At 35.9% G+C, this 16,393-nt stretch overlaps 1 protein-coding gene across 1 annotated transcript in view; it reads right to left on the reverse strand.

The window, feature by feature from the left end:
- Positions 1-16,393, reverse strand: part of MDGA2 (MAM domain containing glycosylphosphatidylinositol anchor 2) — an 831,762-nt gene that overhangs the window by 438,818 nt on the left and 376,551 nt on the right. Inside the window, exon 2 of the mRNA XM_054449174.2 lies at positions 10,869-11,008. Coding sequence (XP_054305149.2) covers positions 10,869-11,008 — 140 coding nt within the window. The remainder of the gene's footprint in view (positions 1-10,868; positions 11,009-16,393) is intronic.

The raw sequence follows: 16,393 nt of genomic DNA on the forward strand, positions 1-16,393 counted from the left end.
ATGTTACATAAAGGTCTTAAGAAATAAAAACAAAATTTCACTAAACATTATACCCTGGCTAATGACTTATGGCTTTTCTTTACAAGTCTGTAAGAAAATAAAAGTACAATAATTCTGAATCACAGTTAAGCAACACAGGTCAGCAGCAAAGAAGATACTAGGGTCACATGTATGGATACACTCCTCATTGAGCTTGAAAATTCTATAAAAAGGAGTTTATTTTGGGAAATAATCCCAGGGAAACCATGTAGGGGATTTAGAACAGTGATACAAAGAATGAAAAAAAAAACAATATAAGAAAGTGAGATTCCTTTGGTCATTGCTTAGAGTAACAGACTCCATTCTACTGTGAATCTTGGAGAAGGCAAGTAGAATGTGCCCAGAACTCCCTGACCAAGGGACAACAAAGGGAGCACGTATCAACTAAAACCTACTTTTAATTAACCAAACAGATGTTTTTCAAGCAGCAATTAGTACTTTGCTGCAGAAAGCTTAGTCTTGCTCCAAAATTTAAAGTTCTGTGCTGTGATTCTCTTCTTAGACTTACTGAAGAATCTACACAGCATCTTTATCCAACATCAAAGCAGCTAGATTGTATTGCCTGAGCAGTAAGGCGATTTTCACTCAAAGCTGGACTTGCTGCAGAACACTTTCTTGCTCTTAGCCCTACTTAAAACTGCCAGCCTTCAAAATTAACTGATAAAATGACTTGAAGAAATATTTTAAATGTAGTACATGCAGCCCATAGAATCCAAAGGTCTATCTTATTTTGCACCCCACTCTTAGTGATAGGACTTGTGAAGAGCAACAACTTTTACCACCTTCTGTTATGCACACATCTTACTATGGCATCCAGACTACTCGCTGCTTCCTGTTCACTAGGTAAAAAATGCCATGATGTAATCAATGCAATGGACCAGTACAGATGCTCCTTAACTTATAATGGGGTTATCTCCTGATAGCCACATCGCAACTTGAAAATATCTTGAGTTGAAAATGCACTTAATACATCTATCCTACCAAATGTCATAGTGTAGCCTAGCCTATCTTAAACATGCTTAGAACACTTACATTAGCCCACAGTTAGGCAAAATCATCTGGCTACACAGTATGCTGTAGATTTTCAGCATTACGTGGCTGTCTGAGAGCTGAAGCTCACTGCCACTGCACCTCATCACAAGGGAGTATCGCACTGCATATCACTAGCCTGGGAAAAAGTCAAATTTCAAAATTCAAAGTAAGATTTCTGCTGAATGCTTATGACTTTTGCACCATTGTAAAGTTGAACAATCATGTTAGGAGACCATCTGTGTAATCGTCTATAGGTTACCGAGACAATCAAGTTCCTTGTGCACTGTAATATTATAGAGAGTGAGCGTTAGCCCTGATCTAGGGCAGATATGTACACGTGGATTACTGTCTATCCCACATAAGAGCAAACTTCTAAATTCTCTTTCATGATAAGAATTAAAAAGCATGCATTTGTTAGATTACTAGCTGCATGCCAGCTAGTGCCAGGGGTGTGATTTTGTTCCAGTGAAGATACCACATCTGATCCAGCAGCTGCATTGATTTGGTTGTTTACCATAAGCTATTATATATCATAATCCACCTGACTTTTTAGTTACTTTACATGTGAAGTGAATAGATGCATGATGGAGACTATGACTCCTTCACTGTTAAAGCTTTGATGGTAGCATATAGCCTCTGAAGTTTCTCCTGAGAAGCAGTGTTACTGATGATTTCATACATTGGTTTGGGAAGAACAGTTTTATAGGATTCCACTAGGTCTTTTCTACCAAAATGATTCTGACTTATTCCACAGGTCATATAACCAGTATGAGGATGCTGCTTGTTGCTAAGTATGTTGGTCCCAATTATGTACTTGGGAGTCTGGGGAAATAACCACAGATCAATCCATTTACCCAGGATAGGACTCCATTTATCTCTTGTCTTTCATAAGACCCCATTAGCATTACAAGTCCATTGATGTCAGTGCTAGCTCAGGCTCTGTACCTTTAAGAGCCCTCAAAAGGCTTTGCTAGTTCACTTTTTCCAGTGTAAGTCGCTATGTAAAATGGCCATAAATTCTTTTAAGGAAGGATTGAGACAGCATTTTTGTGTAACTTTCAGTGATATTGCTAGGTCTGTCTTTAAGAAAACCTGATTTCTCTTTCAAAAAGTAAGAGTTGGCTCCATGAACTAGTTTAAATTTGGAAACTGGATGAATGATTGTGATCTTCCATTATAGCGGCAAATGTCTACTTCCTCAAGGTGTCATTTTTGTCTTTTTAGATAAGTCAAGTACTACTCTAGTCAGCTACCCTTGTATTTCATCCCTAAAACACTTATGATATATTATCCATTGTCATAAACCCTTGTTGATAAAAGAATTCTGGTTGCTATTCTGACCTTGTTGCTCTTCACACTATTGATATCTATATTGAGTGTGTTGATGAAGTGTTACTACTAAACTTCTGCCATTTCTGAAAATGGCAGAATCAGACCATTGAGTTTAGAGATCCTTGTCCTACGATAGCATCTCCTACTACCCCTGGGATACAGAGGACAGTCACCCTGAGCTTCTCAGAGATGCCAGTGTCCATCTGACTACTGCATTTCTCACAGTGAATGCCTTGGGAACTCTCTAAAAACGAGTCTCATATAATAAATATGTGCTAACATTCCCACCTCCCTGAGTCTCCTAAGTTTTAATATTCTGTGAAGGTAGCTCCTATATCTCTAGCTCACTTACTATAAGTCCTCATGATGTTTAAATTTCAAAGAACTATCATAACAGCATATTAGGACTAGCTCCAGGTATGCTTACTCATAATTAACCCAAGTCATGGAAGAGTACTTTATTCTTAAATTAGTCCTAGCCCAGTATCATCACACTCTAGACCCACATTACCTCTACTCAAAGTCCAGGAGCCAAATCCAGGCATAGAGAAGAGACAAATTTCAATGGGACAGGCAAGACTACTCCACCTACTTTGTTGAGTTAAATGTAAGTATATAGTGATAACAGTAATAGTTATCACTTAATAATTATTAAGTTTGTAAATAAATTATTATTTAGTATCAATGACTCAATCACAAATATGATTATCATTTACTAAGCATTTATGTTGTGCTAGGCACTCTGTTAAATGATCTACACGTATTATCTCATTAACTACACTAATTTTTTTTTGAGATAGTATCTGGAATGAATGAGATGTTTTCGATTGTTCATAAAATTAAACAAAAGATGAATTCTGAGAGAATAGTAGATAGGTAAATATGATGAACAAAAATAACTTTTCTTGAGAATTTTAATAAAATTTCTAAAAGTCTTTGGTTGATGCTGATACACTGAGAGTAAAAAGTATTAGCAATTTAGGAGTATGTTAAAGCGTTGACCCCAAAAAGCCTTTCTTATTCTATATAAAAATCTATGGAAACAAAACTATTTGAAGACTATAAGGAAGACTGTAAGTGTTTCCTACAAACAACCTATGCTAAATACATTTACTTATGTAACCATGAATTTAATAAAGATGTACATCACCTGGAGATGGGACTAGGTATATGAGGCAGCCATTGATATGGCAATCTTCTTTTTTTTTTTTTTTTTTTTGAGACAGCCTTTTGCTCTTTCGCCCAGGCAAGATCAGGGCTCAGTGCAGCCTTGACCTTCCCAGGCTCAAGCAATCCTCCCACCTCAGCATTCCGAGTAGCTGGAACTACAGGCAAATGTCACCACACCTGACTAATTTTTTTATTTCTTTGTAAAAATGAGGTTTCGTCATGTTGCCCAGGCTGGTCTCGAACTCCTGAGCTCAAGCAATCTGCCGACCTTGGCCTCCCAAAGTCCTGGGATTACATGAGTGAGCCCCCGCACTCAGCTGATGTGGAATTTTTTTAAAAAGAAATGTTTGGATGCTTATCCTAAACATTTTCCACATCTTATCCAAAGATTATTTGAAAAAGTATTAGTTATTTTAGTTGGAAACTCTCTAACATGATATAGCAGACAGATTCAGTCTAGATATGTTTATCACAGATGAAAAAAGCAAATTATATTAATTTTATAAAACACAAAAAAGAATTAATATAATATTTGATTATAGTAGAACCTAAACCTGCCCACATTAATTGGAGATAAACCCAAAAATCTAGTATGTTTCTTATTCAAGTGCATGCATTCTCATTTTGTCAAAAATTTAATAGACTAAATCAGAAAAAAGTATAGGAATATGAATCAAGATATATAAAATATCTGCAAAGAACAATACACGTAGCACTAATGGTTTCGAACTGAAGATCTGGCTACTAACGTTTGCTAACATTTTTATCATGGTAAGATTACCATTTGAGAATCTGCATAGAAGATTAACAAGGACAAAAGCATCAATAACTCTGCAACAGCCTTGGTAGTTAAAAATGCATTTATACAACAATCAATCAAATGACTGAATACAATTCTATTATAAAATTGAAAAATGGCCCAGCCAAATTTTTTTATGCAAAAAGCAAATGCTCACTAAGGTTAAGGTGTAATAAACTACTAGACAATTTTAATGCTTCCTAGTGTTTTGGATTTACATAATGATTTTTAAAGAGTGGCTTTCAAAAATATTTTAGTGATGAAAAATATTATTCAAATGAAATCTTACCCAGAAAGCCAGCATATAAAAAGAAGAAAAGCAGAGCTGCTTTGATTGATGCACATTTTTTTCTTTGTTTTGTTTTTGAAAGGAGAAGGTCAGTATCTTCCAACCTTGCAAACAGGCATACCTATGTTTATTATCAAAAGAAATTCAAAGACCCACACATTATACTGGTTACAATTAAATTGTATTGCTATCTGAGAAGTCTGAAATATTAAAAGTTCAAATGTTCAGTATTCCTACTGAGAACTTCCTTTAAAAAACCGGTCATACTTTCTACATATGACCTCATTGCAAGAATAATGCAATGTAACTAAAATCTCAACATTTATTTGGGTGGAGAACATGAAAATCATACTTTCTAATTCATAGGGTAGATAAAAAATGTTTGAGGTCAACTGAGGAAATATTTTAAAACAACTATAAAGGAATGACCTGCTCATTTATATATCAAAATGTATTATAGGCCTGGCGCAGTGGCTCACAACTGTAATCCTAGCACTTTGGGAGGCTGAGGCGGGCGAATCACCTGAGGTCAGGAGTTTGAGACCAGCCTGATCAACATGGGGAAACTGGGTCTCTATTAAAAACACAAAAATTGGCAGGGGGTAGTGGTGCGTGCCTGTAATCCCAGCTACTCAGTAGACTGAGGCAGGAGAATTGCTTGAACCCGAGAGGCGGAGGTTGCAGTTAGCCGAGATTGTGCCACTGCACTCCAGCCCCACTGCACTCCAGCCTGGACAACAGAGTGAGACTCTGTCTAAAAATATACATATATAGATAGATAATAGATAGATAGATGGATAGATACATAGATAGATACATAGATAGATACATAGATATAGTAAAGCTGTAGAAGTTAAAATAGAATTGGTACAGAAAATAACAGAAAGGTGCAGACTAATGTAATTTTGCTAATGCTAAAAATAGCATTTTGAAGCTGTGCAGTGGAGTATTGACCATCCTGTTTGTATAAGGGCAAGAGGGAAAGAGAGAGAACAGACAAAGAGAACACTAGACTAACACTTCATACTAAGGACAAAAAGATTTCCTGATGATTAAATTGTCAAATACATAAATGACTTTAAGCTGTTAGAAAAAAAAATGGATATAAGGAGATCTTGCTAAAGTAGCTACAAAACTCAGAAGCCAAAAACGATTCATCTTTTAAAAACAAAAACTTGAGAACAAAAGTATCTTAAACAATCTTAAAACACAAGTAACACACTGGGAGGTACAATTGGCAACATATTTATCAGCAATTGAATTTATTTATGTAGTATATTTGTCTTCACAAGTCTACAAGAAGATAAGCAGCAAACTAGTAAGAAAAGAGAAGATAAGAGCAACCAGTAAATTGAGATGTACAAATGACTGATAAATATGTGGGAAAATGTTCAAATTGGCTAGTGATTTAAAATGCAAATTTAAACTACAATAGAGTGTAATTTACTTTCTTGCATCAAACTGACAAAAATAAAAAAAAATACACTCCCGTTGAGAAAGCAAGTAACAGGTCCCTTTCAACTATGGCTAAATAATTCCATTTTGAGGAAGGAAACTATGCTACAGCAATGCTACCATACATTTCACAAAGACGTACATACAGGCAACACAAACATATACCCTACAAGTATTCATTGGATTGTTTATAACAGTGACCATCTGTAAGTAATTTCATGATGAAGGACACAGCGGCAATTATACACATTTGAGAGTACTCACAGCAAAATTCAGTGCACCCATACAAAGAACTATTCAGCCTGAGTGAAGACAATGATCCAAGCTACTGGCTCAAACTTTAGCGTACATCAGATTCACTTAGAGGGCTTGCTAAAACATGAATTGCTGGCCCCAATGCAGGGGTTTCTAATGTGAAGGGATCTTGAGAATTTTCATTTTTAATCAATTATCTCCAGAAACCACACATTAAGAACTACCAGCCTAGACCCATACTTGGTGTTTTGGACACACAGCCAAGTGAAAAATTCTAGTCATAGAATAAGACTTTTCATTATCTCATTTATTAAAAATTGAAAATGGAACAAGAACATAAATAATTATATTTAAGGAAATGCATCGAACAAGAACTGAAAGGTGATATGCCAAACTATTTAATATCTACTTCTAGGAAGGAGGGCAGGTAGGAGTGAGAAGAGAAACATTTATGTTAAATATCCTACTGTTCAAGTCATTTACAAGAAGACTATATTTATAATGTATTTAAAGTATTGATGTGACAATTTTGAGAGAGAAAGGAGAAAGAGGAAGGGAGGGGAGGAGAGGAGAGGGGAGGGGAGTGGAGGGAAGTGGAGGGAAGAGGAGGGAAGGGAAGGGAAGGGGCAGGGAGGGAAGGAGGGGAGCAGGGAGGGAAAGAAAAAGGGTAGCTGAATCCTGAAGCTGTAGACATCTAGAGTTTGTACTAGATTGTTAGATTTACTGGCAAACCCTTACTTTCTCTCTTTCTTACTTCTTCATGTATCTTCGTAATAAACCCTCATTAAACGAGGTGGTCTGAACATAGTTCTATTCCTTGCAAGCTAAAAAGGCTAATTAACAGAGATGTATAGGCTGTGCAGAGCAATGAAACACAACAAATACTGAAATTGATTTAAATGCATCTAATTTAAAGCAGGATATAGGAATGCTAAAACCATTTTTAAAATCTACTTGTTTTCATACCTACACATCCAAATCTAGATCTTAGAGTTGATGGCCCTAAATTACTGAAAAATAATAAAGCCAACATATGTTTCTATTACATGCTGACATAATGCTTATGTACCAAGAATGTATAGTTGTATTTGTATGTGTGTGTGTTTGTATATATATGTATATGTGTATATATACACACACAGAATATATGTGTGTATATATATCCATAATATAAATTTAACTCTCAAAAGGATTCTATGATATAGTTATTATCATCCCTAATATATAAAAAAGAAAACGGAGACACAGAAAGCTGGGAGATTACAGAACTTTTCCAAGGTCACACTGTTAGTCCTGGTGGAGCCAGGGTTACATCCAGACAATCTGGTTCCAGCATCATGCTCTTAACCATTGCATCGTACTGACCTCTCCTTCACTTGTTTTATTTTCTTCGGATACATCAGTACTCTCAGGTCACTACCCATCACTAAATAATATAACATAAAAAATATTAAAGAGGCTAGAAAAAATGTTCTTTACAATACTTTTGGAAATAAACAATCTTTATGACTCTTACTGCTACAAGAATGGGCAGCAGATTAAGAAATCTGCTGATGAGTGAATGAGGAACCTCTCTCATCCACTGCATTTCCAACTATCATTGTACTCAGATTACACCAAGCGAGAAAGTCATTCCAGCTTTCTGATATCAGCCAAGAAAAATCATCCTCAGGACCAGCTGCCAACAGCATGCCCTTTAGACTTTGGCCGGGATGCCAAGCCCCAGGTGTTCTGTCAGCTTTCCTTATACAGTTTGTTGACAATGAAGAGGCCCAGTTAATTTTTCTTTTTTTTTTTTTTTTTTTTGAGACGGAGTCTCGCTCTGTCGCCCACGCTGGAGTGCAGTGGTGCGATCTCGGCTCACTGCAAGCTCCGCCTCCCAGGTTCACGCCATTCTCCTGCCTCAGCCTCCTGAGTAGCTGGGACTACAGGCACCCGCCACAACTCCCGGCTAATTTTTTTTGCATTTTTAGTAGAGACGTGGTTTCACCGTGTTAGCCAGGATGGTCTCGATCTCCTGACCTCGTGACCCGCCCGCCTAGGCCTCCCAAAGTGCTGGGATTACAGGCGTGAGCCACCAGGCCCAGCCGCCCACTTAATTTTTCAATGCGCAATATAAGCTGAAACTGATTCACCTGCAAACACCTTAATTACTTCTAGGAATAAAAAAATATTGATACCAAAACAATACATTTTTCTTAGAATCAAAACACATTGAAATGTTTCCAAAAATGGAATTGCTTAGGGAAAAAAAAAATGAATGATTTACTTTGTTTCAGAACCTAATCTGGTTTGTCTAGAGGTCAAAGGTTGTACTCCTGATTGTGAATGATAAAAAGGGAAAATGTATGGATAAAATGGGAAATTTCTAATATTAAAGGGACAGGAGGATGGAGAGAGAGGCAGCAGAGCAACACCTGGGGTGTGTTAGAAACAGAGATAAGAAGTTGCATTTTTAAATATAATTTGGAGTTCAGAAGGTGTAAATTTAGTACACTCAGTGCGGGACTAATGGGAGCCTCAATGAGTCTTCTCTTGCCATAAATTGCCTCTCATAAAGCTCTTCATGGCTTCTTTTGGATGTGTTTGGACCCTCCCGTTTAGATCCCAACTTTTGATTCTGAAATTTCTATTCCATGTCTACAAAACAAAAAATATAATATAATCAAATTATAACAACACTGTATTTTCTTTGAGTTAATATTATCTTGAACTAAGTCTATCATTGTTTAAATTTTTGGTAACATTATTTTCACTGGACTTCATTGTTTTCTGTATAAATTTTAAAATGAAAATGTTTCACATATCCATTTCCTTGTTTCAAATTTTAACAATTATCAGTCATCAGTCTGTCCTTGTATGTTGTCTTTTGGAATCATTTTTTTTCTATCAAGCGTAATTATCCTGGCTCAAATTGTGTTTCTCTAAATTTCATTAAGACAATTTTATTCTTTAATCCATTTTCAGTTAACAGCAAATGTTATACTTTGAAATTTTAGTTATCATGAGTTTTCCTTTTTCAACATTTTAAATAATTATTCTTTCTAGATTATTTTTGTTCTTTTTCATTTTACTAACAGCATGAGTTTTATTAAACATATTTTACCATTTCTGTTTTAGCCATGGTCTTATCTATTTAATGCTTCATTCTGTGATGCTTTATATGCCTATTTTTATCATTTCAGAGTCAAAATGGTAAATAAAAAGATCCTTAAGGATCCATCAGTAAGAGTTAAGAATGGCAGAAGTTAAAAACAGGGTTAAAATGGTGAGTTCATAAAATCTCCACATTACTCTTTGCTTTTCCCTCTGTATCTTTGTTAGCTGGATTTCTTTTTTCCTGTAACACAAATACTTAAAATATGTAATTTTGTCTACTGAGTGAGACTACTTTTCCTACCATAGTGCTTGTGTTGATTACAAATGTGAATTTTGAGCTAGTAAGGTTATTGACAATAAGAATTATCAATTATTGAGTAAAACATCCTCAATATTCTGCATCTAAATTAGATTGTTGCATCATATATATATAACCTAAACATATTATCTTCTATATAACTGTTTCTTTTGTTCCTACAAATTTTTTATTCTTTTTTTTTTTTGGCTGTTGTTTGTTTGAGAAAGGGTCTCTATCTGTTGCCCAGACTGGAGTGTGGTGGTACAGTCATGACAACGTGCAGCCTTGACCTCCTGGGCTTAAGTGATCCTCCCACGTCAGCCTCCAGAGTAGCTGAGACTACAGGTATGCACCACCAGGCCCAGCTAATTTTTAATTTTTTTTTTGTAGAGACACAGTCTCCTTATGTTGCCCAGGCTAGTCGCCAACTTCTAGCCTCAAATGATCCCCTTGCCTCAGCCTCACAAAGTGCTGAGGTTGTAAGCGTGAGCCACCACGCCTGGGCTTTGCCTTTGCATATTGTTGTAATTTCAGTACCCTTTAAAAGTCTCCATTTTTATTGCTTCTATTAAATTAGCTTAAGAAAGCTGTAGATGATGATTCTGAAGGCCTGAGTGCATACAGTATCTGCAACTGTTTGTTTTTCAAGGTTTTCTATGAATAAAATGACAGGAGTAAGAAAATTACATGTGACTTCATGCTTCACATTCTTCAGAACAAATACCTCTCGGTTGCAATTATGTCATCATGAAATCATGTTCCACGTTTTAAAAGAAACTCATTGCCATATGAACTGTTATCCTACTGAGATATTTTTGTAGTTGTCTCTTTAACAGCTTCCTTAGAAGTGTCTTCTACATTTCCCACAATACCAAAACAAAAATTTCTTTTTTCATCTTATACACAAGAATAGCTCAAGTTTGAATGTTCCGAAATCCCCACTCTTGTCCTGCGTTGCACATATACTGGCACTTGAGTTACACACACACACACACACCCCCCCCACACACAGTTTTAGCTAAATATTCTAAAATATACACTTTTTGACTTCTGAGAAAAGTCAGAGAATGTTTTCTCCAGTGTCACAGTTCGGGACTCACCTGTGGACGTGGATGTCCTGTGACTAGACAAGTCAACTCGAGGGTCTCTCCTTCCCGGATAGTGTAGACCCTTTCGGAGTAGCGCTCCTCTTCAATGTTACAGGCCAAGCCTGAGTGCACAATACGAACTGTGGGAGGAGCTGTCGAGTCAGGAAGAAGAGAGACAAGATACATGAAAAGGTAAGTCAGTGATCTTCTCATGAACCGTCTTGACTATAAAAGCAATTCTTATTAGACTTCACCATAGTCAGATTAGTCAGATTCATCAGTCTTAACACCTCCCCAAGCCATTAAAGATTTTGCTGGAAGAAATCTTCAAATTTATCTAACAGTGACCAACACATTTCCAGGGGAACAAGGTAGTGGAAGAGCCTCAGGAAATCACCATCAATACAAGACCTCAAGATAAAATTTGATTGTTAAAATGTGAGAAGGTCCCTTCCTTTCTGAGTTCAAACTTTAACATAATAAGGAATATTGCACCAAAAATATGTAGTGCAAAAGAAAGAAGACAATTGGAGGAGAAAAGGGAATTTGAATGGAAGACATTGACATTTGTCTATTAATTTTTTAAGTCATGTAGCGCACAAGTTAAGAAGCTCACGAATAAGATGATTTGGTTTTCAGGAAGTGAAAACCAACTTAATTTACCATACTTATAGACATCTGTATTGATGTAAACAAAGTATGATTCTTGATTAAGCCATGGAAGAAGACAATATACCATTGTTGCCTGAGTCTAAAATTCTGATTCAAAAGAAACTTCATTAGCATAAAGCTGTCCAAATTTCTAAATATAATTTTCTCCTACTTCAGTGCCAAGGGGCCAGTAAAATTTAACTAACACTCCTTGACTTACACATCGTTGGGGACAACTACATGGAAACTTTCTGTGGGTCATGAGAAGTACTTAGCTAATAAGATATGCTGCTTGCCATCAAATAAATTATTGACAGCTACTAGCTTCAAATTGGAGATCATCTCCTTTTATGAACTAAGCATTTTTGTTTGTACTACATTTGGGAGTGAAAGAGAATGATCATTTCAGTTAAAGGCAAGTGGAAAGGTTATATCTACATGTAAAGGACAGTGATCTCAAGAATTTCCTGATAGATATCTTCAACCTAAACAGTAGTATTACTAGCACAGGTTGTGATTGCTTAAAAATTAATGCCAGTGCCAGCATATTAGGAATGTTTTATCTAACATTAAAGACAATGAATCTTATAGAATTTTAAAATAAATTTGGTGATTCTATGGAAGAAAAAAAGATTATAAGGCCAACTCATGAAAAAAATCATTCTGGGAAAAGCTGTGTTCTGAAAGTAAAATAGAATAGTTTTCAATATCTACTATTTTGTTTTATATAACATAAATGCACAGTCTACCCATAGAGCTTAATAATTGACATCAGGGTGTATTTCATTATCTTTCTCAATTTCAGGCAGAAACTGGAAGATGGAAAAGACCACTTATGATTAATAAAACAACTGGTTATGTCCAGCTCTTTCTAGGTACCAAAGCATAATCCTGTTACTCAACCTTGAAACTCAGAACCCTGCTTTCCTATATCCATCATCAAATGACAGGTGAAAGTTTCCAATAGTAGAATAAGAAAAAAACAGTACTTCTAGAAAAGTGGTCTTGACATTATATATGCATAATAAACACCCCTCAAGAACTTGTTAAAAATACAAATTTCAAAGGTGTTCAGAGACCTGATATATCTGCAGGAAACCCCAGGAATCTGCATTTTTACCAAACACCCAGATAGCTACAATGACAGAGCTACTTAGACTAGGTTCTGGGTATTATATTTGTTGGCTAAAGAAAAATACTCCAAGGAATAAAATATCCTTTTCCTTTGTCTTTTTAAAGTAACTAAACTTTCTGCTATGCATCATTTTACTGATTTGAAAAATTAAATGATGCTTAAGTCAAATGTCCAGTTTGGTCTATAAAACCAATTTATTAAAAATTTTCCATCATGTCTCTGGACTCTGTCTAGACATTGTAATAATTCGTTTGGTTTTATGACATTAGAAATCCTTATCTTTGGTGTTTCTCTTAGTGCTCTGATATGTTTCACACCACATTTCCTACAAATCATTTCAGGCAGTGATCAAATTTGGACTTCAATTTAGATAGGTAATACTAGTGAAGTACTTATTTATTTTTTTTTTTATTGGGTACATGTGCACAATGTGCAGGTTAGTTACATATGTATACATGTGCCATGCTGGTGTGCTGCACCCATTAACTCGCTATTTAGCATTAGGTGTATCTCCTAATGCTATCCCTCCCCCTCCCCCCACCCCACAACGTGAAGTCCTTATTTTTAGGCATCTGTCTAATATAGTCATATCCATATTATAGAGGTTAACAAATTGATGAAAATCTATAAATGCTTGCAAAATAAAATAAAATAAATGTTCAATAGAAAATACAGATCCATTATCTTAAAATATATTTCCATGCTAACTTTAGCTTCATACGTGATAGCCCACGTTTATTAATATATCTAATTATATAGTGACATGACATCCTTTCCAGACTAATTTACACTTGTTATTTTTAATTTCAAATCAATGCTTAGTATTGTTATTTTTAAGGTATATCTTTCAAAAACATCATTATGCAAATAAGTGGCTTTATTTAAACCACTTAAATTATAGAGTAAGCACACTGTGACATTTACAAGGGTTAATTTTCTGCTATTTTTCTTCTATATTATAACACATTCTTGGAAAAGGTAATTGCCTGCATACTGCAGTCATCATGAACCTACCACCTATCCTGTAGGAGGGGGGAATATTCCATCAAATTTTAAGTGTGGAAGTTGTCTTCCTTTTAGTATTCTTCAAAATATGTGCTCAATATTTTAGCTGCTCAATGATAATGACAGTATTTTGGAAGCTTCCCTTAATTCTTTTGTTTGCACAAAGCTCACTTGAAAGGACCTTAGAGTTCATGTAGGTCAGCACTCTTATTTCCCGATTAGGAAAGAAAAGCCTGAGGACATCAAATGACTTCGTCACAATCCTGTGGCTAGTTGTGGCTAAACGAGACCAAAGCCACTGGCCTATTGTTCTTTTCACTATTTGATGCTGTCTATTTAAACTATGTCTGTCATAGTTAAATTAGTGTTCTGAATAACTCCCAAGCTAGACCCAGACCTAGACCAGGCTAGGGGTATAAAAAACTATTGAGAAACTATTAATAAAGCAGTTAGAGCACCATAAACTAGATTAAGAAGGTAAGTAGCAGAATTGCTCCAAACTTAACCAAACTTAACAATAGAATGTTGTCCCAGTTCATCATCCTACCTCAAGTACCTGCCAAATCCATGACATTTCACAATGATCAAAATAGTATTTTGAAATTTCTATTTACATTATGTTGTTTCTCTGCTTAAGAACCTACAATATCTCCCTATGACATTTCATAGAGTCCTAATCGCTGTGCATGGGTGGCATTTAGGCCCTGTGTCAAGGGTCCTCATGCTTACCATCCAACTAGAAGTCCCATTTCTCTGTAATATCAGGCTATCCTCAGTGAGAATGCAAAGAACCCTGAGATTGTAAGTGTCTTTGCTTATAATGTTCTCCCATCTAAGATTCCCATACCAATAATTGGACCCATGTTCCTGATACCTTCTTGGATTACTTATAAATGATTATCTTCTCTTTTTTTCCAGGAGGTATGTATTTATTGCTTTGTGATTTTCCTTTCTCTCAACATTCAAACACGATAGTAAGCATCTCAGTGCCAGACTGAGCATCATTTTTGGCATCATCCCCATATCACATAATTCACAGCACAGAGGAGGTATTTATTTACTAATTGAGTTTTAGTTTCTATTTTAGCAACTATCACTATAATGACATCAACTTCTTACTTTAGCAAAATATCAACTATTATGGCAGTGCATTTGCTTACTTTAAATTATAAATGCAATTTGCAGTTTTATACCTGAAGCAAGACATCTCTGATCCTCTGCCTTGTTGGTAAAAAACCTCAATTCATCATCCTTAAATTTGACTAAGGGTTAGGATCTCCTTTGCCCTGTAGAGTCAGCAATGAATTACAATGTTAAAATATTGCATGAGACTCATATTCATCCAAATTTTCTTGAAGTAAACCAAATCTCATTATGTAAAATCTTTCCTAACACTAATCATATCAACTGTCTTAATCCAAGGACATTTTGGCTTTGGGTTGAAGAGGTCAGCCTAAAAGGGCAAAAGAGAGACATTCTTTTATCTTGTTAGAATATACTTTTGAAAGTTAAACCAAATTCACTCTGGAGAAAAGAGTACAAATAAATTATTCTACAATGGCAACAACCAGAGGCATTTTAATCCTTTCACCTCATATATAGACTTTCAAGCATATATTTATTGAGCAGCTGCTATAGTAGGCATGAGACTCTGTGCTGGGGATATGATTAATGCCATGAGCTGCACCTGCTAAAGGCTTACAGCCTACTGGGTTTGTTTAAATTATTTAAAATTATATGATAGTTGAACAGGATAGATACTCTAACGGAAGACAATGAAAAGTACTAAACGAAGACAAAGCAGAGGATAGCTAAATCTGCCTGGGGAAGTCTAACAAGTTTCACAAAGTCAGTGACATTTAACCTAAGTTTAGAGAGATGCTCTTGGGAGCAAAAGAGGAAGGAGATTTCAGAGAGAGAAAACAGTGTGCTCAAAGGCAAATCTGAAATATGCCTTTGTAATATGCCAGTGTCTATTGTGTTTCTGAAATAACCATGTAAAAATGTATCCCCTGTAGTTTATCTTTTACTCCATACCTTGTCACTGTACAGCCTTATCAGCTTGCCATTATGTCTCAGACATAGGAGAGACACTGGAGAGGGCTGGGAATGGATTACGGAGGAGAGATGCATTTTAGAGGTCTTGTTAGATAGGACATGACAATTAACTGAATCTGAGGGTGAGGGAAAAAGTTAAGATGACACTGAAGTTTATACCCTAACTAGGTGAAAGATGACAATTTTTTATTTTAATAGGAGATAGTTTCTTGATCGCCATGGAACTCACATTACCCACCGTTGGGGGAATCTTGAGATGCGGGGCTCTAAGCCCAATTCATGGGGAGTAGAGGGTTGTTGGTATGAGGGCTTAGATGAGAAATGTTTCTGATGAAGAAACTTTTTCCAGTAATGGCGATGCTTCCTGAAAAACGTGCTGCTATCAGACATTTATGGTTTTGGTACTAGGAGCTTTCTCTCCGCTAAGAGCTTCAAGTAAGAACCTGGTTTTTTAGTGAAATCCCTCAAATCCCTCATGCAGCTATTCTCTGGGAATTCAAGTTGCCACTGGCATGTTGCTACTCTTCCACACTAGATCAATGTAGCTTATGTTCTTGGTTAAGGTAACAGATCTGTTTAGTTAAGAGTGTGGAGAGAAGGATGTTCACTGGTCCCTCTCCTAGAAGCTCCAGTGAACAGCTCAGTAAACCATGCTGTGCCAGCATTACTCATGTACTATAGATTTTTT

Source organism: Pongo pygmaeus, chromosome 15 (genome assembly GCF_028885625.2).
Source record: "Pongo pygmaeus isolate AG05252 chromosome 15, NHGRI_mPonPyg2-v2.0_pri, whole genome shotgun sequence".
NCBI classification, from domain to species: Eukaryota; Metazoa; Chordata; class Mammalia; order Primates; family Hominidae; genus Pongo; species Pongo pygmaeus.